This window comes from Rhipicephalus microplus, chromosome 3 (genome assembly GCF_043290135.1).
Source record: "Rhipicephalus microplus isolate Deutch F79 chromosome 3, USDA_Rmic, whole genome shotgun sequence".
NCBI lineage: Eukaryota > Metazoa > Arthropoda > Arachnida > Ixodida > Ixodidae > Rhipicephalus > Rhipicephalus microplus.
The window spans coordinates 231172630-231194326 of record NC_134702.1 but is presented as its reverse complement, the minus strand read 5'-3'; the positions used below and the strand labels follow the sequence as shown (position 1 = coordinate 231194326).

At 45.4% G+C, this 21697-nt stretch overlaps 1 protein-coding gene across 2 annotated transcripts in view; it reads right to left on the bottom strand.

Moving 5' to 3' along the window:
- Positions 1–438: 438 nt before the first annotated feature.
- Positions 439–21697, bottom strand: part of LOC119167553 (zinc finger FYVE domain-containing protein 21) — a 37975-nt gene continuing 16716 nt past the window's right edge. For both annotated transcript variants that reach the window (XM_075890785.1, XM_037419059.2), the window contains exon 6: positions 439–9017. In XM_075890785.1, coding sequence (XP_075746900.1) covers positions 8976–9017 — 42 coding nt within the window. In that variant the 3' untranslated portion in view covers positions 439–8975. The remainder of the gene's footprint in view (positions 9018–21697) is intronic.

Sequence of the window (21697 nt, the reverse complement as noted above, 5' to 3'; positions counted from 1 at the left end):
GAGTGTCGCGCTGCAGTGGGTATGTGTGGCCAGGCTTTGACTCCGCTAGTACTTCACGAATTTTAAAATTTTTGCAGTAGTCAATTCGTGAGGCAATAAACTGCTACAGTGAAGTCAATTTTTTATTATTATGAGCTCGTAACGCATTGCAGGGCTTCTTTAAGTACCATACTTTCTACAACTTGAGCCTCCCCCCCTACTATTGAAACAAATTCAGTATTTAGCTCAATAAAATTTCTGCTGCGTGAGTTGGTTCGTACTTGCAAGAAAGTTAGCTGAATAAAAGTTAAATGAGTTGAAAGTTAGAACTAGTTTGTGTCTTCCGTGTCCTGGTAGTTGTGCGCAACCCATACTTTCTTGTATATGCCCCTGGCAAGGAGACAACAGCAATGGTGAGAGAACAAAGTGGGTCCCACTTGCACACAATAAACATTTCGATGAACCAACGATGCGACTTTTTTATTGACGCATGTGAAGCAGGTGTTGTGTACACCGAGTAAACAGTAGGATAATGTTGGTAACATTGCACACAAGCTTGCTATAGAACACTACAATAAGTTGGTTACGAATTTCTATGCTCAAAAAGACGTCGCATGAAGTACACTCATGAGGAAAAGCACAGATTACGTAAACGCGAGCAGATATCCTTGTCCAAGCCCTTCAGTGGCGAGCCATCTGCTTTAGAGAGCATTACTCTTGACAGAAGTCGCCAAAGAAATGCTTTCTACAGCTGAGGACATGCCAATAGATAGTGCAGACGTCAGAGGTATAAAAACGGCAATGGTCCGTATACTTTTCTCACGGCTGTACACGTTGTGAATGTACGGAACACGTGCACATGGAAACAGAGCTTGTTATATAATAGCAGTAATTGCTGTACACTACACCAACACAAATTGACAGGTACACTCGTTAAGGCACTTATTTAATATCATCCCTTTGTGTATCAGGGCAAGAAAATAATTAGCATCTTGAATACTTGAAGTGGTTCGAGGAAGACACAGACATATGTATGTTGGCTAGCTTTACAATGACACACATTTGTAAACTGAGCTATATATTACCGAAAAAAAAATTTCTGGTGGTGATGAAACATTGCTAGAACTGAAAAAAAAAAAGAAGCACAACGTACAATATGCTGGCACACAAAAAAAAAATACATTAAAACATCCCCACCGAACACTTCAGGTGTGCTTAATTCGTTGTTCAAATTTTGGCTTCATGATCACAGTAGGCAGAACAGTCGCTTACACCATGAAGTACACAGAACAGAAAGAAATGGCAATCCACTCAAATTTAAATATAATAAACAGAGATACTAGACTCTCGGTAAACGGAAATATATATAACGGAACTACTGCTTAAACGGAACAAATGCTTCTGACAAGATGGGTTTGGTTCTTGCAATCAAGTGCCCCTGTTCATCTCTGAGTAAACGGAACTCTTGTTAAATGGAACACACTTTACTGGTTCCTTCAGGTTGTGTTTATTAAGAGTCTACTATAGTATAACAAATAAGAGTCTACCATAGTATAACAAAGAAGCGGTGCATTTATAGCGAAGTACATGAAAAATATTTGCAATAGATGTATCATTAGGGATAAACATTGATACCAATCTTCCAATATATATAAAATTATTTTTGTGTAAAATGCACCTTTGTTATAGTGAGCTTTGAGTGTATATGCAACAACAAAAAAAACTATGCTTCAACAATTTCTGTTCTTAACAATTAGGCAGTTTTGAAGCTAAACACCTATGTTAAAAGCTTCAATATTCGCAACAAGAAATTTTTGGAGCAGAAATATAGGAGAGTTGAAAGTACTCTTGAACTTGTTCAATCAACAAAATGTGTGACAACGCTTAGCATAGTGTGTAGCGCCACATACAGTCTTAAAATTTCATGCCAGGAAGGCAATGTACAGTTGTGCATTTCTCTCGCACCATATTCAGTGACACTGCCAATCTCGTTCACCCTATATGAATATGACAAAAAATTTGCAATGACAAATCTATAAGTACAGGTCACAAGCACGGACACAAAAACATTAATTTTTTACACCAGTACAAAAAAATGATTGTGGATATGACGCTGTGCTGGCTTTTCACTTAGAGTCCATTACTTGCACAAGCTAGCAGAATCTACCTACGTACCTATAACTTAACAGCTGAACAACATGTTCAAAGGAAAAGCACAAGCTGGTTATGCAAGTGCACTGACAGATGTCGACACATGTCGCTGAAAACGACAAGTTCTTCTAAGATCAGTCACATCGGTGCCATGTTAACGTCCTTATAAATAACCCGATTTCACAATTCCTCACACTAAGAGCTCACCTGAGGATCGTTCTACACTTACTGCAAGTAGCAGAGCGCTCTATCAAACACATTAAATGGGGGCTATGACATTTGAGAAATTTTCGTGCAAACGAGCTTCACTGAATTTCGCCATTAATAAACCACGAGGCTATTCATGAGATGATCAAACACGCGCAGCACTGCTTATATGAAAAGATGCCACAAGGCATAAATGTCAATGAAAGGAAACCGTACATGATATCTCATAAATCAGTCTTCTCAGATAATTTCAGCTTTAGTCACATGCCAGAAAGCTGTGCAGGGTTTCGCAGGAGCAAACGACAAAAACTGCTGACGAATGTGTTTGACACTCATGGTTTTGGCCGAAGACTGATAGCATATAACATCGATAAAATGATGTGGAAAGACAACACTATCATGTTTATATTGCACGAAGTGAGTCAAGCTTCAAAAACTTCATGCAAAGCGCAGGGATGCTCCCTCAATATGCATAAAAGCCTCAGCAATGTGGTCCTTACAGCATCATCACAACATGCCCCTAGTTTATTTCCATCACGAAAACAACTGGGAAGATGCAAGTGACTAGCTGCAGGTTTCTAGAGGCAATAAGCCAGGGAATCTGAAAAATTCTGACAAATTTCACAGAAGCATTAAACCAATATTAGCAATGCCACTCATTTCATTTGTGCACGTTATGTAATGATGAGTTGAACAGCCAGAGGTGCCCAAGCCTGTGGGCCCAAATTATGAGCAGACGAACGCGGGGCTCTTCATCATTAACTGGGGGCTTTTTTTTATCAGCTCTTCACACTAACAGCTTTCGTAGCATGGTATGTACCTTGCTGAAGTATTACGGCCAAACCCGTTATAATAGATACTGATATAAGAGACAAATGGGTATAAGAGACACCAGTGCACCTGCAGTAAAAGACGGGTTGATGAGAAAATGTATACGTGATAACCTGCTTATAAGAGACACCTCATACAAAACACAAGAACTGCTGCCCAGAGCATGCCTCTCATAAAGGGCTTTAACCGCAATGTAAAAACTCAAGTAGCATACGGAAATGTAGCTACGCTTCAAGAATTCGATTATTTCTAAACCATTTTTGATTGAAGAAAAATCATGTATATACACATATCACGGGTATCATAGCCGAAAATTGGCATGGCCCTTGCACATATTAAAGAGCCTGGTTAAATTCAATGATCATTCGAGAAACTACCAGTCTTTTAGTCTTTTCTTCATTAGGTCTCTCATCTAAGCTTTGCAATATAGGTTTTTAAAGGCAATTAACTTTTGACCTACAAAGAATTTGCTGATGGCAGCATTTCAGTTTATATTAAAGACAATTAGTCGTACACTAATTGTCCGAATAAACTCCATGGAAATCCCAGCAACAGCAGCCCAATGGCTGCGTAGAGCCTGAAATTTTTCAAAACTGCCCCAAATATATCTTGAGTGGAGCTTTTAAGCAGGTTGAGTTTTTTTTTTTTTGTCTTGGTAAAACACTTGCGAAGTTAAATTTGAAAATTCATTAAAGTATGCAAGCATTGTGGGTAAAAGGGCCCTGAAACACTTTTTCAAGCAACCGTGGAACGAATTCACTAAAAGAGCTTATTGCCTCTTGAATTCAACACCGCGAAAATTTGAAGAATCTGTTCGGTACGAGTGGAGTTACCAATGACTTGTCATAGGCTGCAATCGCATTCTTTCTTCTCGTCCCAACGAACGCGCTCGAAGCTAAGAAAGGAGGGATGGGATGGGCAAGGAAAATAAGTCGCGTGAGCCTCATGACCTCAAGTATTTTTTCTTTTGTTTTTCTTTGAATACACGGCTTCTTCAGGGTGATCACGCATGGACAGGTCGTGGCCTTCTGGAGTGATCTTTGTAACGGCCGAGCGCGCCATGTTCAAATCAGCCAATGGCTCACAGATGGCCTTCTACGAGTGATCTTTGAGATTTGATGAGAGAAGAGAAAGCAATTTTAAGCTGACTGATAATTTATTGTGCATTCTAGGCCACGTGCTATGCTATAATATTCGGCTCGCGTGTTCTCGGGAGCCTCTACTACCGATCGGCAGTGTTTTCTGACCATGCTCAAAAAGTGTTGCTGGGCTCCTTTAAAAGAGTACTGACACGAATTTTAAATATTTTTGTGTAGTTGCTCTAAATAAAAAAGCAGGTGTCAAGAATCCCAAAAAAGTGCCGTGGCACCTGGGAATGAATTGAATCAATTTTTATTACCACTACCTTAAAAAGGCCCTTTCGATTTCAGTATTTGAGACAGTGGCTTCACAATGACGTGTAAAGAGGGGTCCAACATAATGGGAAAACTGAAACTCACAAAATACTAGCACCAGCTCGGTCATTTACTGTCACTGCCACGTGATTGATGTAAACAACGATAAGTGTACTGTCGTCCAGAGACTTTGACGGTGACTTCTGCGATTCAGACTGCATGCAAGACCTTCTACTGTGTGCAAGACCTTCTACAAATCCAGCTACTGTGTTGACTTGTCGTGATAAGGTCGATTGCGGTGGGGCTGGCTTGCACACACTTCACAACAAACTTTAAAATCAAACTACAATATTTTGTCTGGCCCTGATGGGCGTAGAGCGATGACAATGCACATCATGGAAATGAAAGATGTGCCTTTTGGGGTGCCTCAAAGTGATGTCAGTATTCCTTCAACAGAAAGCAACAGGTATTCACAGCAGCAGGCCATGTACAATGCTACTATCTTCTGGTGCTATGAGGCTGCTGTCGTCCAGAGCAAATGAGCGTTTTGGTGAAGCTGATGCCATTGCCAGATTTTATAAATGAGCACCAACTTTTAATCAATACTGCTGCCCAATGGATGAAACATCACAAAAATTCAGCTGGAAGATATGCGGTAAAACATCGAACGGGAATATGCGGCATTACCACAATGTTCTCGACTACCATCGCAGCACTGCAAATTGTAAAATACAGCTTGATACTATGCCCTACAGATGTTGCACCTGTCCCTTATTTTTGTGATACCTACAAGGAAATTTCTGTTTCTAAATGTTGCTACTTCTCGGTACTACACGAATCAGCAAAAGTTCCACATTTTGCATGTCATGAAGATAACATTCTTGCAAAAAAAGGCAATACCAAAGGCGGTTTCTGAACAAGAAAATAAATCAAAGTATGTGGTGCACGCAAAACATGTACACTGGCTGTTAAAGTTCAGAACACTAAATGTGAACGGCTGCTCCAATCAAGCCATTACACAGCAGTCAAACCCAATTCATTCTTATTTGTTAAACCAATGCTGATTCGGAAAACCACTTCTGATTGCAAGACCTCATTAGATGCCGCATTATGCAATGCAAGATGTCTGTGGTGCCCTGTGATAGTTTTCTTCTGCAATTTGGATGGACCAGCTGAAAACCTCTAATGGTGCTACAAGTGGGGCCATTAGACGTGTGACCAATAAGGAAGGTTATGTGACAAACCTAACTTACTTGTCATCAAGCACTGCTTTTAGCCAATTAGCACGGAGACATGCAGCCTCTCTCGTAGTCAGGTGCTGCAGTGTGGGACAACAAATTGAGGAGACATATTCTTTGTTGAGAACGGCTTTCAAGCATATGCATCTGCTACTATGGGAGAAACAAAGAAAAGAAAAACTTAGCCGCATCATCACCGAGAAACTACCACAGGAATGATAATTTAAATAGCAAAGTTAGATAAGCAGAGCTGCCATTATAAGTGGGTTATACACTGAAACCTCAATATAACTAACACTGTTGTAGTAAATATTCTATTATAACGAAGTAAATGAAAAATAGTCTTGCAATAGATCGTGAGAGGAGTAACCTTGATAACGAATTTTCAGATATAATAAACTTACTTTGTTGTAGGATTCAATCTTGTAATAATAAAGTTTGAGTGTATTTGCAGCTCTGTTCAACTAACTTTGCCATTTAAATTCTCATTCTTGTTATAATGGAAGGTTATACTGGCATCTTTGGGTGGCACTTGCTGTCAGGAAGCTGTGTTTAGTTTCCCCATGCATCATTTCTCCCCACTGGGACAAATTATTCACTGAACATACAAATGCCGCAAGCTAGCAGCCGTAATGTACCATGCAATGGCAGAGTTTGGCAGAAGCTCAGCTGAGAAAGTGAAAGACCTGTTGTTTTATAGAGTATGACAAGATTGGTACAGTCACAATATTGCTGAGGTGACCAGCTAATGTTATTTGAAAATGTAGGCAAGTTGTGAAAAAAATATATATACTGTAAACATCATTAACCCAGATCTCACGAAAACGGCGAAAAAGTCCGAGTTAACCGAAGTTCGGATTACTGAATGGGCTACAAAAACAAAAAAAGAATACTCAACACAGACAAACCTTTCTTTAAAAAAACTGCGTTAGTTTGTCTGCCTTGTCGGAATTCCTGCTAGAACAACCTTCTTCAGCCCCATCAGGTGCTTCAACCCTCCTTGCCTGCTTCCCTCAACGTCGTACTTTTTCATTATCTTCTATTAAGAAACACTTGCATTCGCATCTTTTTTTAGATCGTTTGCTAGCTGCTGTGGCCACTTCACTCTGGCAATGGTTGCCATCACTATGAAGCAGCAACGCACGCAAGCACAGTTGGAGAACGCAACATGCACGAGCCTGCACACTATACGCAATGTCAAACTACAGAGAAAGCAGCAGCATAGGCGTCGGGCGCAGCTGGGGTGGCAGCGGTAGCACAAACAATCCTGTCGTCTATGTGATCCGTTTTGAGTAGACACTGAGTGTGCCGATGACCCAAGCGCTTCCGCCGGGTGTGATTGGCACCTCCTAGCTACTTTCTCCTCATTCCCTATCATCATGATCATATTCTGCTACAGTTAATCCTCCAGTTTCAGTTTCTAAAAAATACCGGCTGCACAGTTGGTTAAGGCAAGCAGTGCTTGAGCTTCCAAGCCTCGGAGACCACGCAACTAAAAGCATGGAGTCCCGACAGCCCTTTCCCGAGTTCTTTGAGTGAATCAGTGCACGACTAGATCCCTCCAAATTAACAAGCATTTGGCATCATTGAATGAAGAATGCACAGTTTTGAGGGGACAGTGCCGTGAGTCTGAGTTAACCAAATTTTCAAGTTAACGGGGTTTGAATAAACGATTTTTTACTGTATAATAAAGCACGTCCAGAAAAAAAATGCATGCACGCAAAAAAAGAAGCCAAGGTAAAAATTCTGTGATGTCATCCAGCATTCCAGACCCCTCGTGTCACTTGAAGCAAGTGGCTGCTACGTTTAACAGTGGAAGTTGCAGGGGTGCTGTGTATTTCCTAACACTCTCGCCGAAAATGCAAAAATGATACACAATAACAAATTTTGCAATTGAGAAAACCAAAGAATCAAAGCTTTGAAGTGTTTGTGCACCCATCACGGGCTAAATGCACTCGTCCAAAAGTAAAACGAAAGCTTCATACTGTTTCTATTCGAATTTAGTTCGCACATGACCTAAATGGAAGCCATTTTTATGCATCAAACACCAAGAACATGACGTGAAGGTTTCTCTATTTAGGCATGAATGCAGTAAATGAGTGAGAAGGGTTATGGTATTGCTAGCATTTTTACTGCAGTAATGTACATTGACCAGCATTTCTATTGCAAAGCTGATGGCAGAATCTTTCATAAGATTCTTTTTGCTCAGAACTTTGCACCACACAATTTCTGCCCCAACCTGCTGCAGACACTTACATGAATTGGCTTTGTCGCCTACCAGCAAACAAGATTTGAACAAAGTTATAGTACAAGCAAAAATACGAAGTGTTTTGATGTCTGATGCAAATCAAAATATGCACTCTACATGGAAAATTTCAGCGAGAACCAAGCAGAAGTAAGTATGAAACATTCCTTGTAATGTTGATTTAGAACAAAACATACAGGATTCATGAAAATTCAGCTCGCAGACAAGAACTAAAAACTCTCATCAGGAACTGAAAAAACCCTTGCGCTGTTGCAAAACATACTTCATACTACATGGTGATCCACCTATTCCAGACAGCCAAGCAATGGGTGGTGGTAGATGTCATGTGCTTTCGGTGCACATGGCACTAAACTATGGAGCCAGCTTCGTGCAAGTTGCTCAGATCCTCAACAATTTTAAGACTACTTACAGTGCACTCATTTTGAATATTACGTTACCTTATAAAATTCACCACATGCCCGTACTATCGCACAGGACATCCAATGTACATTTCGGGCACTGTATAACGCATATCAAAGCGACGCATAATTCGGCATCAAATGTATCGCACAACAATATGTAACGTACCTGACAAAAAGCAAAATATTGGTAGCCACAAGAGCCTAAGAAATATTGAAAAATTGCAGCCATGTAGCTTACAGGCTCAGGACGAGCAATCTTTTCTCTGCACACAACAGTGCATGAGCCAGACATCCCAATGCCAGTGTGTGACACTGAAGTCCTGGCAACATCTGGACATCTGCCCCCAATTGTACGAAATCCACAAAGGCAGCACCACATAGATATGTTGAACGTCCAAAAATCTGAGCAGAAACAGCACCATGGACATCACGATGTCTGGACTGCCAGTCAGCGAGGTTGGAGTAGCAGGAAATGCCCGCCGTGGCTGAGGAACGGGCCCTGCTGAAGTCATTCTGGCGATACGTCCGGACTGTGGATCATCCGGAAAGCCTGCATCCACAAAGAAGGTCCATGAACCAAGGTCAATGAAGACGTGGCATGGACTTTTAAAAGCCACATGTGAAATATACCTGTACGTAAATGTATGTACGGTTACAACCTTCAAACAAAGAATAATGAACTGAACAGTACATGAACACCACAAAGCAAGTAAACTGCACAGAGCAGTTCACTTCCTTGACTGACATGTAATAAGGAGCTGTTTGCATGTCGCTAAAAAAGCTCACATGCTGTCAACACGTGCTATAGCAAGACTCTGTACGACATCGCCAGTTTCCTTTCTCACCGACAATGTTTTATGGCTACATTATTCTCGGCACGCAAATATGCAGTTACATAGTAGGTTTCAATATTCCACGAGCTTTCCATATTCCATGAAAACATCGACGCCCGACATGTAACTCGCAGGAAGCATTTTATTTTGACATCTCTTGCGATTTCCTACAAGTGCGTACACAAGATCCTCAGAAAGCAAGTAGCAATTAAGGGGAGATGCGAGTCGAAAAATCGCGTTTTTAGCGAAATTTCTCGTATTTCTGATTTTTATTGCATTGTAATCTTCAAACCTTCTTCTTTCATCTGGGAAAATTTCAAAACTAAATTTGAACCGCGAAAGGAAAAAAAATATGTATGAAGGCATCGCGGTGGCTCAAAATTTTGTGAATTTGCACTGATATTGGCCATCTTTGACTGCGCGCTGCTCCCCGTCGCAGTGCCGCCCGCCATCGCGATCGGTTGGGAAAGTTGCGTCCGGCCTTCTTCTTACAGCTCTGACGACCGCCAAAAAAAAATTAAAAACGAGGCCTTTTTATCGCGTGGTTTGAGCGGTTTGAAACGCGCGGCACCGTAAGCCGCATCGCCATTGGCTACCGAGTCATTGTCAGCTGTGTTGGTGGCGGCCATCAGCATTTGGTCCGTCTGCTTTTCTGCGTGTCTACGCATATTTCCGCGATGACAAGCCCGAAAAAGTGCAACGTGAGACCGCAGAAGTTTCGAACGAAGCACAAGTTCAAGGGAAGGCGGCGTAAAGTGCCCCGAACGACGGCGACGAACGAGAACGCGCCTACGTGTGCTAGGCCTGACGGCGGCATCGACGAGTGAGCGAGCGACAGTGGCTGCGATGAAGGGATTGACGCTGCGCTTTCTTTCGTCAGTGCTTCGGGAAAGAAGCTCGGCTTCTTCGAAAAAGACGAAAGACAGCGCGATGAGGTTTGTGCAACGACAGTTTTGTGCGACACCCTCTTGCTGACGGCACTTGTGGCAGGTGCGGCATGCCCTGCTTGCGGTATTCAAAAACTTGCCGTTCGGGAGCCGGCAGAAAAGCGCAAGAGACTTTCGTCGCTCCTATACGTCACTGCGTGTTACGGCGGACGGCAGCAGCCGAGTGAGCCAACGGTACGACAGTGGGAGCTCCCGAGATAGTTTCGCTGTAATTGTGAAGGCCGTGGTGGCTGCACGCGCTGTCGGCATTGGGCATGAGCGATTGTCGAGATTTTGCTCCATTATTAGACTCCCAAAGCCAATGCACCACCGAGGATTTTTTTCGATAGCAAAGAAGGTGCACACCGCTGCCATGGCAGCTGTGAGTGAAAACTTGCACCGATCCAAAGAAGTAGCAGGCGAAACTGATGTGGCTGTTATGTTCGACGGCACTTGGCAGAAGAGGGGCCACAAAAGCCACAACGGAATTGGCGCAGTTATCTCCTTAGATACTGGCCTCTGCTTAGACTTCGAGGTCATATCAAATTACTGCCTGACATGCAGTAGGCACAAGGATATGGGCCCAGACGAGGAAGTGTGGCAGGCATTCCATGGCCCAGTCTGTGAAAAAAATGCAGACTGTTCCTCCCATGCCATGGAAACGGAGGCTGCAATGCGCATTTGGCAGAGAACATTGACTTATGACACCCCACTGCATTTCATGACATTCTTGAGTGACGGTGACAGCAAAGCATATAGTGCAGTTGCAGAGTCAAAAGTCTATGGTGCTGTCAATATAGAAAAAGAAGACTGCACTAATCATGTGGCCAAGAGACTTGGCACTGCGCTACGGAAGCTGCATGCGCCATTACCACGACGGCAGAAAATGAAAGAGCCAGCCATTCAGAAGCTCCAAACATACTATCAGATTGCCATAACAAGCAACAGGGGGAGGGATGTAGGCGGCGTTTCAGCGCGCTCGTGAGACGCATGTCACGTCGTCTCCGTCGGAAATCGACGAATGTTGTGGACTTTTGGCAAATATCCACCAGAAACCAGGTTCAGCGTTTCGGCGAAGCCATCAGGAACCTCTCGATACCTATTTTATCCAGGTAGGCCCATTTTCCGCCAATCTACGACTGGTTCAACACCACGCGACGCCCGAGCCCGGCTAAGCCTAACGCCGACGAGGCTTACGCCCAGGCTCCCCAGCCATGGCAGCGTCCACGAAGACAGGCTACGACCCCAGCACGATGCAGTGGGTTGACATCGAGGTGGCAGAAACACGGGAAGACCCCATACCAGGTGAAGACGAATATCTTCAGATCATGGTTCGCCAAATGCAAGAGAAGCTCGCTAAAATAAAGCCCCGAGGCTCGACGGCCGCCGCCCAGCCACAGGCTCGCAAAACAGGATCAACACCCGCAGCTTGCGTTGAGTCCCCGCGACAGCTGGCGACGTGGAAGCCAACACACACGCCTCGAATCCGGTTGGACGAGTTGGTTATTGTGCTTAAACCAAAAATAACCATGGATCTGCACGCTGCGTTCGGCCCAGGCGGGATTGGCACAGCAGTGCAACGCTTCACCGGCAGCACCACGAACGCTGGTATCTCCGTGTGGCCGGTGTGGGACCAAAACATCGTTGTTGTAGGTGTGAAAACGGAAAGCCTGGCCTCGAAGCTCATTGGGGACATCACGCTGACGATCGGGGACCGCCAGGTACCATTTTAAGGACATTTGAAATCAGCCGGAGAAACCTGCAAGGGTGTCGTCACCGTCGTAGACAATGAAACTTCGGAATCCCTTCGACGCAAGCTCGAGTGGATCGACGGCAAAATTTTGTATGTGCGAAAACTCGGAACATCCAACGTTGCAGTGGTAACCTTCAAAGGACGCCGCGTTCCAAGATTCATTCACTACTGCTCTGAAAACGTGCCAGTGTGCTACTACAAGAAAACGGTCCCGGCATGTTACCGGTGTGGAACGGTGGGCCACAGACCGGATGCGTGCCCCAATCCGGACAACCAGCGGTGCATTCACTGTGGTGCGAAGATGGAACTCACTCCGGAGGGCCCAGCGAAGCACGACTGTCAACCCGAATGCCCTATATGTGGTGAAAACCATTTCACCGGCTCAGCACAGTGCGTCGGAAAATTCCGGAAGGCATGGAAGCCCGCTCAAACACAGCGGCAACATGGACTAAAAAACAAGCAAGAAGAGCCCTCAGCCCCTCTCAAGACTGACGAAAAAGCGAAGCCCATGCATAACAAGCCCAAGCCGATCAAAGCCCCAGCCGGACGGAAGTCGAGGGCGCCTACCTTCGGCGCCGAGGATTTCCCGTCACTGGCAAACCCGCCCAAACAGGTGAGCAATTGGGTAGGGGTCTCCTCTCAGTCTCTCACCACCACCACTGCCTCCCCCTCCAATTCTGAAATTTTAAAACAATTGGAAGCCATGAAAAAACGCATTGAAACTCTGGAACGCGAAAATCGAGCGCTGAAGGCATCGCAGGCTGCTACTCCTCCACCACCGTCGGAACCGGTGGCTATGCACACCTCCGACTGCTCGGACGATGAGCAGGACACTCAGTCAGACGTATCGGGTAACACTAGTGTGTCTAAAACTGTAGTAGGTGCTTCGAACGACATAGAAGGTCGACTAAGCAGACTAGAGGCTAAGCTTGAGGAGCAGAGCAAAATGATCCTAGAACAAACCAAGCTTACAGTACAAGACATTATTCCGCAGCAGCTGAACCTATCAGTTCAAGCCGCTATGCAAGACCTCAAGCAAAGCATTTTGCCAATTCTCACAGCCAGTGTACTACAAACCGTTCAAAATTGGCTCACACCCCAATTGGACCAACTCAAAACTAGCATTAAGACAACAGAACAACCCCGACGCAAAATTGTTCATCGTAACCTGGCAAATTCTGAATCCGAGAACAACATAGCCCAGTCGTTAACAAACCAAACTGAGTCCCCCCCGCCTCTCCAGGCTCCCACGCTGGATGCAGTGGCGAAAATGACACCTCCTCAATAATAAATTCATGATGGCAGGCAATTCTAAACATAATAATGAAAGCTCCAAACAACAGCAACTCGATATTTTCCAGTGGAACTGCAGGGGGTTTAAAGATAGGAAAAAGAGGGCCACTCTTAACCTTTTCCTGCAGAATCAACATTTTACCCCTGCAGTTTTGGTGCTACAAGAAACCGGCTTACAGGCGAAATTGCCTGGTTACAACTCATTTCAGGGAAGTGCGTCCACCTGTGTTCTTGTACACAAGGAGTATACCGCTTGTCAGATAGACCTTGATCTGTCAGAGGCGCATGAATACACAATGGTCAAAGTCCTTCCCAATAGAAGACGAAATCGTAGCTTGTACATTCTAAATGTATACAGTTCTCCAAAATCTAGGCAATGTGTCTTCAACGAAATGTTTTATAAAGCGATTAAGGAAGCAGATAAGAACCCACTGGTGATTTTGGGGGACTTTAACGCCCCCAGCTATCATTGGGGTTACACCCGCGAAGTCCCTAAGGGACGGAAATTGGCAGAACTCATATCCACTCTTCGTCTATCGCTTCTCACAGATCTAATGAAACCCACTAGAATCGGGAATTCTGTAAACCGAGATACTTGCCCGGATCTATCACTGACTAAGAACATTTCCTACGCAACATGAGAAAACTTAGAAGAAACGCTCGGCAGTGATCACTGTCTCCTCAGAATCACAATCTCTGGCAACATAGGCCGTAGAACATGGAGCCAAGCTAAGCTGACAGATTGGACAGCTTTCCGCTCACAGGTGATCCCCTCTGTGCCAGGGGCGGGAGGATATACGGGATGGGCAAAACAGCTCCTTGCAGCCAATTCCAAGTGTCTTAAAACTATAAAGACAACGGAAGACACCCCCGCCGTCGATAAGTACCTGCTCCACCTTTGGGACGCCCGCAGAAGCTTAACTAAACGTTGGCGAAAAAACAAATTCAACCGCAAGCTTAAACTTAGAATAGTCAAGTTGAGTAAGCAAGCGGGTGAATATGCTGCACAACTGAACGAATCCAATTGGATAGAACGGTGCAATGTTATAGCTAAAGAAATGAATACAAGAAAAGCATGGCGCCTTTTTCGAACTCTCATGGACCCCGCCCAAACCCGAGGAGAAGCGCAAAAGCAGCTCCGTCGAGCCCTGCACAGTTTTCAGGGAACCAACTCCCAGCTGGCTGATGATTTGTGTGCTAGATACCTATGTCGCACCACGGATCCCAACAGGAACGCATATGAATACGCAGGTAGAGAAAACAGTCAGCTCGATGCCCCTTTTGAAATGTGCGATCTGAAAGCAGCACTGAAAAAAATGCGCAGGGGCACTGCCCCGGGCCGAGACCTGATCACGGTAAAACTGTTAGCAAATCTGTCAGACGATTCTTATCGGCATCTATTGCAATACATTAACGCGATCTGAAATGGCCAACCACTGCCAACTGAATGGAAAACAGCAGTTGTCACATTCATCCCCAAACCAGGCAAGCAAATCAGCACGGACAACCTCAGACCTATATCATTAACTTCATGTGCCGGCAAATTGATGGAGACAATGGTTAGAGACCGTCTCGCCACGTACCTCGAGAGCAAGGGGCATTTCGCAGATTCCATGTTTGGCTTTAGGCCCCACCTGTCTGCGCAAGATATCCTCTTGCAACTAAAACGAGACATTATCCAACCCATTCCCTCGACGCACAACGACAGAGCAATCCTTGCACTCGACCTTAAAGGTGCATTCGACAACGTTAAACATGAAAGCATCCTGAAGAACTTGAGTAGTGTCCATTGCGGTAAGAAAGTATTTGCCTACATCAGAGACTTCCTCGCTGAAAAACTGGCGGTCATTCGCATAGATAACGAGGAACATCGACCATTCAAAATGTGGACGCGGGGAACCCCGCAAGGAGCTTTCCTGTCTCCGCTGCTATTCAACATTGACATGATGAAGCTTCCGCAAGCATTGGCAGTAGTGGAAGGAATATATCATGCAATATATGCCGATGATATAACAATCTGGACGAATCAGGGCAGTTTAGGAGAAATTGAAGACCGCCTGCAGCAGGCCGCCTCCATTGTGGAGGACTATGCGGCCCAGTGTGGGTTGCAGTGCGCTCCAACCAAATCTGAATTCCTGCATATCAGAGAAAAAATTAAAGATAGGACGACCCTGAACTTGATGGTATCAGGATCAACAATACGAGAGGTTTCAGAACTACGAATCCTTGGCCTTCTGATTCACAACAGAACAAAAAACAGCACCACGCTAGACAAGCTACGGAAAATTGGAGAACAGGTAGGGCACATGATTCGCCGAGTGTCAAAGAAGCGCGGGAGGCTACGAGGAAGGGACGCGATTCGGCTGGCAATGCTTTTGTAACTAGCAGGATTCTATATTCAATATCGTACTTACGAATGACTAAACACGAAGAGAACAGAGTCGATGCTATTCTTAGGAAAGTAATTAAGCGCGCACTTGATTTACCCATCAGCACTTCAAATCATAAACTCTCTGCATTGGGAGTCTTTAACTCTATACAAGAGCTCCAAGAAGCCCACCTCACAAATCAATATACGCGTCTTACGTAGACGCCCCCCGGGCGGCGCCTACTGGACCGCCTCTTGATCCGGCACGAATGCGAAATCGAAAACGCGGAGCGTATTACTGAACTTTGGAGAAGAAAACTCTGGGTGTCCCCGCTTCCCCGCAATATGACCAGGGAGGCGCACCAGGGTAGAAGGCAAGCGCGCGCTGAGGCACCTGAACAACGGCTTGGCTACCGTAATGTGGTCTATTACGTCGATGTGGCCGGGCCGTCACCTAGGGGATACTACACGGCGGCGGTAATACATCAAGGAACGCAGGTGGACGGCCTCACTTTCAAAGCCACAAGCTCAAGTAAGGCGGAGGAGGTGGCCATTGCACTGGCAGTATCCCATCCAAACTCAAAACAAATAGTTACAGACTCTCGAAGAGCCTGCGAGAGCTATCTTGCAGGAGAAATCTCTCCATTGGCTAATAGACTTTTAAAATTCAGCATCAGGAACCGCGATCCTACCCCAAAACGTCTGATATGGACTCCGGGACATCAGGGTCTACAGGGTAACGAGGCTGCACATGCAGCGGCCCGCGTGCTTACTTCCCGGGAAACTCCCCGTTTCCCTGATAGACCTGAACGTCCCACACCTTTAACACGGTTTCGAGAAATCAAAGAATACTACACTGAGCAACGCCGCTTGTATCCCGCACCAGCGAAGGGACTCTCGAAAATGGAGGAGCGCGTCCTGCGGCGCCTACAAACAAATACGCTGCTCTGTCCAGCCATACTAAAATATTATGACCCTAAAATAAGTGGGCAGTGCCAGTACTGTGGGGAAGTGGCCAACACTTACCATATGGTCTGGGCCTGCCAAATGAACCCAAAATTAACCCCCTTTCCCAACCCCACCAAAGAGGACTGGGAGACGACCCTACTCAATAGCTCCACACTAGAGGAACAGAGAACTCTAGTGCAGCGGGCTCGGGTGGCGGCCTCGACTAATGACGTCCCGGACTAGGGATGTCAACCAGCCCGGTGGGGATAAGGGTTATCTGGCACAGCCAGCATCAATAAAGGTTTTTTTCCTCCTCCTCCAGGGGGAGTGTACGGGATATGTACACTGCAGTATGGGCTTCGTACTTCCATTCGTTGTCTACTGACAATGCTGGCAGCCACAAGTTTTGCCCTGCAGGAACAGAGTCGTGGTGCAAACATCAACGCGCTGAAGCACTTGGTGAACCTGCACCACGCCACACACCTCTCCTGACAAAAGCACAGGGATTGGCTGTTTTGCCCATTTATACGCGGCTAACGGATGAGAAGCTCCTTGCTCGATGCATCAAAGGGAAAACCCAGAACGCATCGGAATCCCTGAACAGCAAAATTTGGCTACTTTGCCCCAAGACTAAGTTCGTCTCCCGAATGGTTGTCGAGACTGCCGCAGCTAGGGCAATCCTGTGGTTCAACAAGGGTCATGCTACTTTCGAGCACATCCTGGAAGAGCTCAACATACTGCCATCTAGAGATCTAGTTACTTTTAGTGATTCCCGCGATGCGAGGCGCATCAAGAGAATGTCCGAGCGTCTGACAGCAGAAGCAAGGGCCCACCGTCGTCGTGCAGAGAAAAGGGCACGGCTAGAAGAGAGTGCTCGCAAGGACCGTGAGGGCACAACCTATGCTGCAGGACAGTTCTAGTAACTTGCAGTGCTTTTCAAAGTTCTGTTGAACATTATGGCCAAAGATTATGCATTTCTAACAACTCTGTGATAAAAAAAAAGGTTTCAAACTTTCGAATGCGTTCTTCTCCTTTTGTAGTTTTTTGTGATCTGTGCTTCTTATACACGCTAGTTCGTATACTTAGAATTGTCATACCTCTATGAAATTTTGCACATAGCATGATGAAGGCCCATAGAGTGCAAGTATCTATTAACATTGTCAGTGCTGCTTGATTATGTTTTTCAAAAATTACATAACATTGAAAGCCCTTGGCAACTAGAACCATAGTAAATTTTTCTATTTGATTATTGTATTTCACCTTTTCACACACAAAATTTATATAGTTTTTTGCACTCTACAGTTCCAAAGGATCATAGTCAGCTATATCTGCATGCTTTATCTCAAATTTTTATAGGTCAGAATTGTTGCATAACAATGGCCATAATTTTGCAGTATCTGACCTGCAGAAAGAAAACCAAGCAATCTACATGAAAATAAATGACATATTTGAAAAGAGGAGAAAAAACTCTATTAGCATGCCAATTTGTGTTAAATTCAGACTCTTATTAAAGAAAATCGTTTTTCGAGTAGCATCTCCCCTTAAGAACGTAAATGGAACAAGCAGACCTTAACTGCAAATGAACGGCTGTTTCGCAGCATGGCTTGAAAAAATCAGCACGTAGCCTTGTTTAGGGAGCAATCCACATTTCCTTAAATTTTGGTCCTAAACAGACTGAAGCATTTCTTTCAATATTTTGGAAACTAACCTGAATCTATCAACTTGAAGACTGGTGCCCAGCTAATGCACTGGCACGTCTTTACGGCGTTAGCCCATAAGGACTTAAGCTCTTTGAGTGGCACAAGATTCGCCAACTATTAAGGTTATCCATAAATTCCATAAAACATCGAACAAAAATAAACACATTAAAAGGAGGCATTAATGATTGCATTAGATAAATATTGTTCCTGTGTTGACGACAGCGCACGTTCAGAGCTACAATAGCTGAATGGAGTGATCAGCGCACCCAGGAGAGAAGGATATTGCGCGCATGCTTTAAGGTGACTAGCTTCTGGAAAGGCAAGGAAAGCGACTAGTTCAATTAGCATATATTCTGAAGGCAAGTCAGCGAGACAAGTGATCGAGACTAGAGAGACTGCCTCGCGATCGTCTTGGCCCCTTGGGAGTATGTTGCGTATGATTGCGGATGCGTGACAAGCAGAAGAACCGAGGAGCAACAATAATGGGAGGGAACGAGCAGTAGAAAAATGAGACTTTCTTGGTGTAGGGCTCGGGTCTTGAATACGCGACATCTTTCTGTCCCGGGTTTCGGCACCAGGAAAGTGTCGCGTGTTGAAGACCCGAGCCCTACACCAAGAACGTCCATGTTTATTTATACTGCTCATGCCCTCCCATTCTTCTTTCAGGTAGCTGATTATCTAGGTAGCTCAACCGCCGTTTTGCGGCCAAAGCTCAGAAGGTGTTGGTCGTACTAGACAACTGTAGTGCAGACACGAAGGTGTCCAGGCTCGAGAATATTGAAATGCTATTCCTGCCTCTAAACACGACTTCCCTGCAGCCAATGGACCAGGGAATCGTACAGTTCATGAAAAGCCGCTATCGACAGCAGGTACTTAAGCGGGTGTTGCTCTGCATGGAGTCAAGCAAGCAGTACTAAGTAAGCCTGCTAAGTGCAATCGACATACCGCCTGCAGTAGTTGCAAACTGCTTTAATCATAGCGGCTTTGTGCACAACGCTGCTGATCGGGGGATGGCGGCGAATGAGGAAACTGGCGAAGAGTACCGTATTTACTCGATTCTACTGCGCCCTCGATTGTAACGCGCACCCGATTTTCACCGCGAAAAAAAAAAAAACGTAAGACATCGATTGCAACCCGCACCCATTTTTCTCACTGGCCCGCACGATGACACCACTTGAAAAAACAACTTTCGTGAGCGTCTTCCGTTTAAATATGAGGTACGGGCGAAGCTTGTGCCCATCTGACGTGTAACAGAGCATTGCCGTCACTGTAGTTTTACCGTGGACCGATGTCAGCACACGAACTTGCTTCACCCCCTTCTTCTCGATGGTTGTGGTGCCAGGCATGTCGAAGTAAAGAGGCGTCTGATCGGCATTCTCGATTTGTCCAAGCAGGTAGCCGTTGTTGTGCCGCATGTTTAGGACGAAACTCTGAAAACTGTGAAGCTTTTCATCGTACTCCTCCGCAAAACTTTTCGCATATGCATGTTCCCCTTCGGAGGGAAAAGCTTTTCCTCTTCATAAAGTTAGTTAGCCAGCACCTGCTCGCTTTAAACTGGCTCCGCATTAGACCTTTTTCTAAGACTAATTGCATAGCCCGCACTTGGAGCAGTTCGGTCGTCACGGGCCGCTGTGCCACTCGCTGCTCAAGCACATACTCGCCGAGCAGCTCTTTAATTTGCGGAAACCGACCCTGTTGTGGTCCACTGAAGCCTTTGCGTGAAGCTTTGCTGTCGACTATCTTCTGCTTTTGTTTCCGCCGGTCCCGCACGCACGTTTCAGGAACTCCGAACGACCGCGATGCGGCCCGATTTCCGTCCGTTTCTGCACACGCGATGACTTTTCTTTTAAAAGCGGCATCGTGGTGCACTCGAGTTTTTGGAGTCGGCCCTTCCACGCCGTCGATGCTAATGCACTACTAGATGACGAACTCTTCAGCACACGTACGGAGTGCCGAACATGGGAAACACACAGGCAGAAATGGCCGATGCGCCATGCCGACGCACGTAGGGGGCGGCCATTTTGGATTTGCCGATGGCAATAGATTGACCGTAATTTTTTTGTTCGTACTCGATTCTAACGCGCATGCGATTTATGAACTCGCTTAACCGGGAAAAAGGTGCGCGCTAGATTCGAGTAATTACGGTAAGACGGCTGCTATGTGAGCATCATGCCAGCTAATGTGCCCCTAGGCGATTACTTCGCAATTGACAGCGATGTTGCTGTGGCCAGCACAGTGATTAACAGCGATATCCTCACCGAAGTTTTGGACAACGAAGGGGAATCGGCTGACGAGGACGTGACGCCGACGAGCGTCCACGCCACACTATGACGGAGGCTGCGCATGCGTTGGCCATTTTGAAGGACATATGCATGCTTTCCGCGGAGTGTGCGCGGACTAAGCCACCTGCAGGAATTTCGCAAAATTGTGACTTGGTCGCACAACGCGTCCGTGAAGCAAACCGCAACCACAGACTTCTTTTAGAAATAAAAGTCTGATAGTGCAGGAGACATTTTTCAAGTGTTTTGTTCTTACTCGCGATAATTCGTAACCTCGGTTATTTCGGACATTCTTTCCGGTCCTGTGAAGTCCGAATTAACAGGGTTTTACTGTACATAGTATTTCCCAAAACAAAAAAAAAATGCTTGACAGTTTCATACCGTCCACGTTGCTTGCCATTGGTCTTGGCACTCGTTTGCTACTGCAGTATAATATTTCTAGATCATAAATGACAAACACACTTCTTTTCTATGACATACACAGCCATGCGTCCATTGTCGCCACACACAAGCACTTCTCAGTAAAACATATTGCAGAGGCTGGCACAGTCGTTTACTGTCTACGTACCACCTCCAGGATTCAAGTGGCAAATTTTTTCCATATCATCCCGTGACATATCACAGGTCAAAATTGTCAAAGCAGTTTGTGGCAGTTGCCCCATGTGCCAGTGATAAAAAGTGCCCTGGTGAGGCACCTCTTTTGTGTGACTAGCGCAGCTACGTGGCATGACATTCATCACCAGTGCACCCACTCTAACACTTGCATCATAGCGTGGCATGAAATTGGGAGGCCGTCGAACCATGAGATGGCTAAGCTGAGCTACAATGGCGAGGCCTGCCAGCCTTAGCATTCACACTGGGGACTCTCAAGTGGCTCCAAGTCCCCAGTGTGAATACTAAGGCTGGCAGGCCTAATCAATGTAGCTGTAGCAAAGCACTGGGATACCAGCATCACAGATTCTTAGGCAGACCAGTTGCCACAGAAGGATGCTATCTTCTCTCCTCCCGCTGCAATAGCATCACCACTATAATTTTATTCATTTTCAAAGCATGGTACTATGAAAATACCGACAGATACTGTTGTGCACTTCGCAGTGCAGGTTCCATGAAAATTCTCATATTTTTGTGCA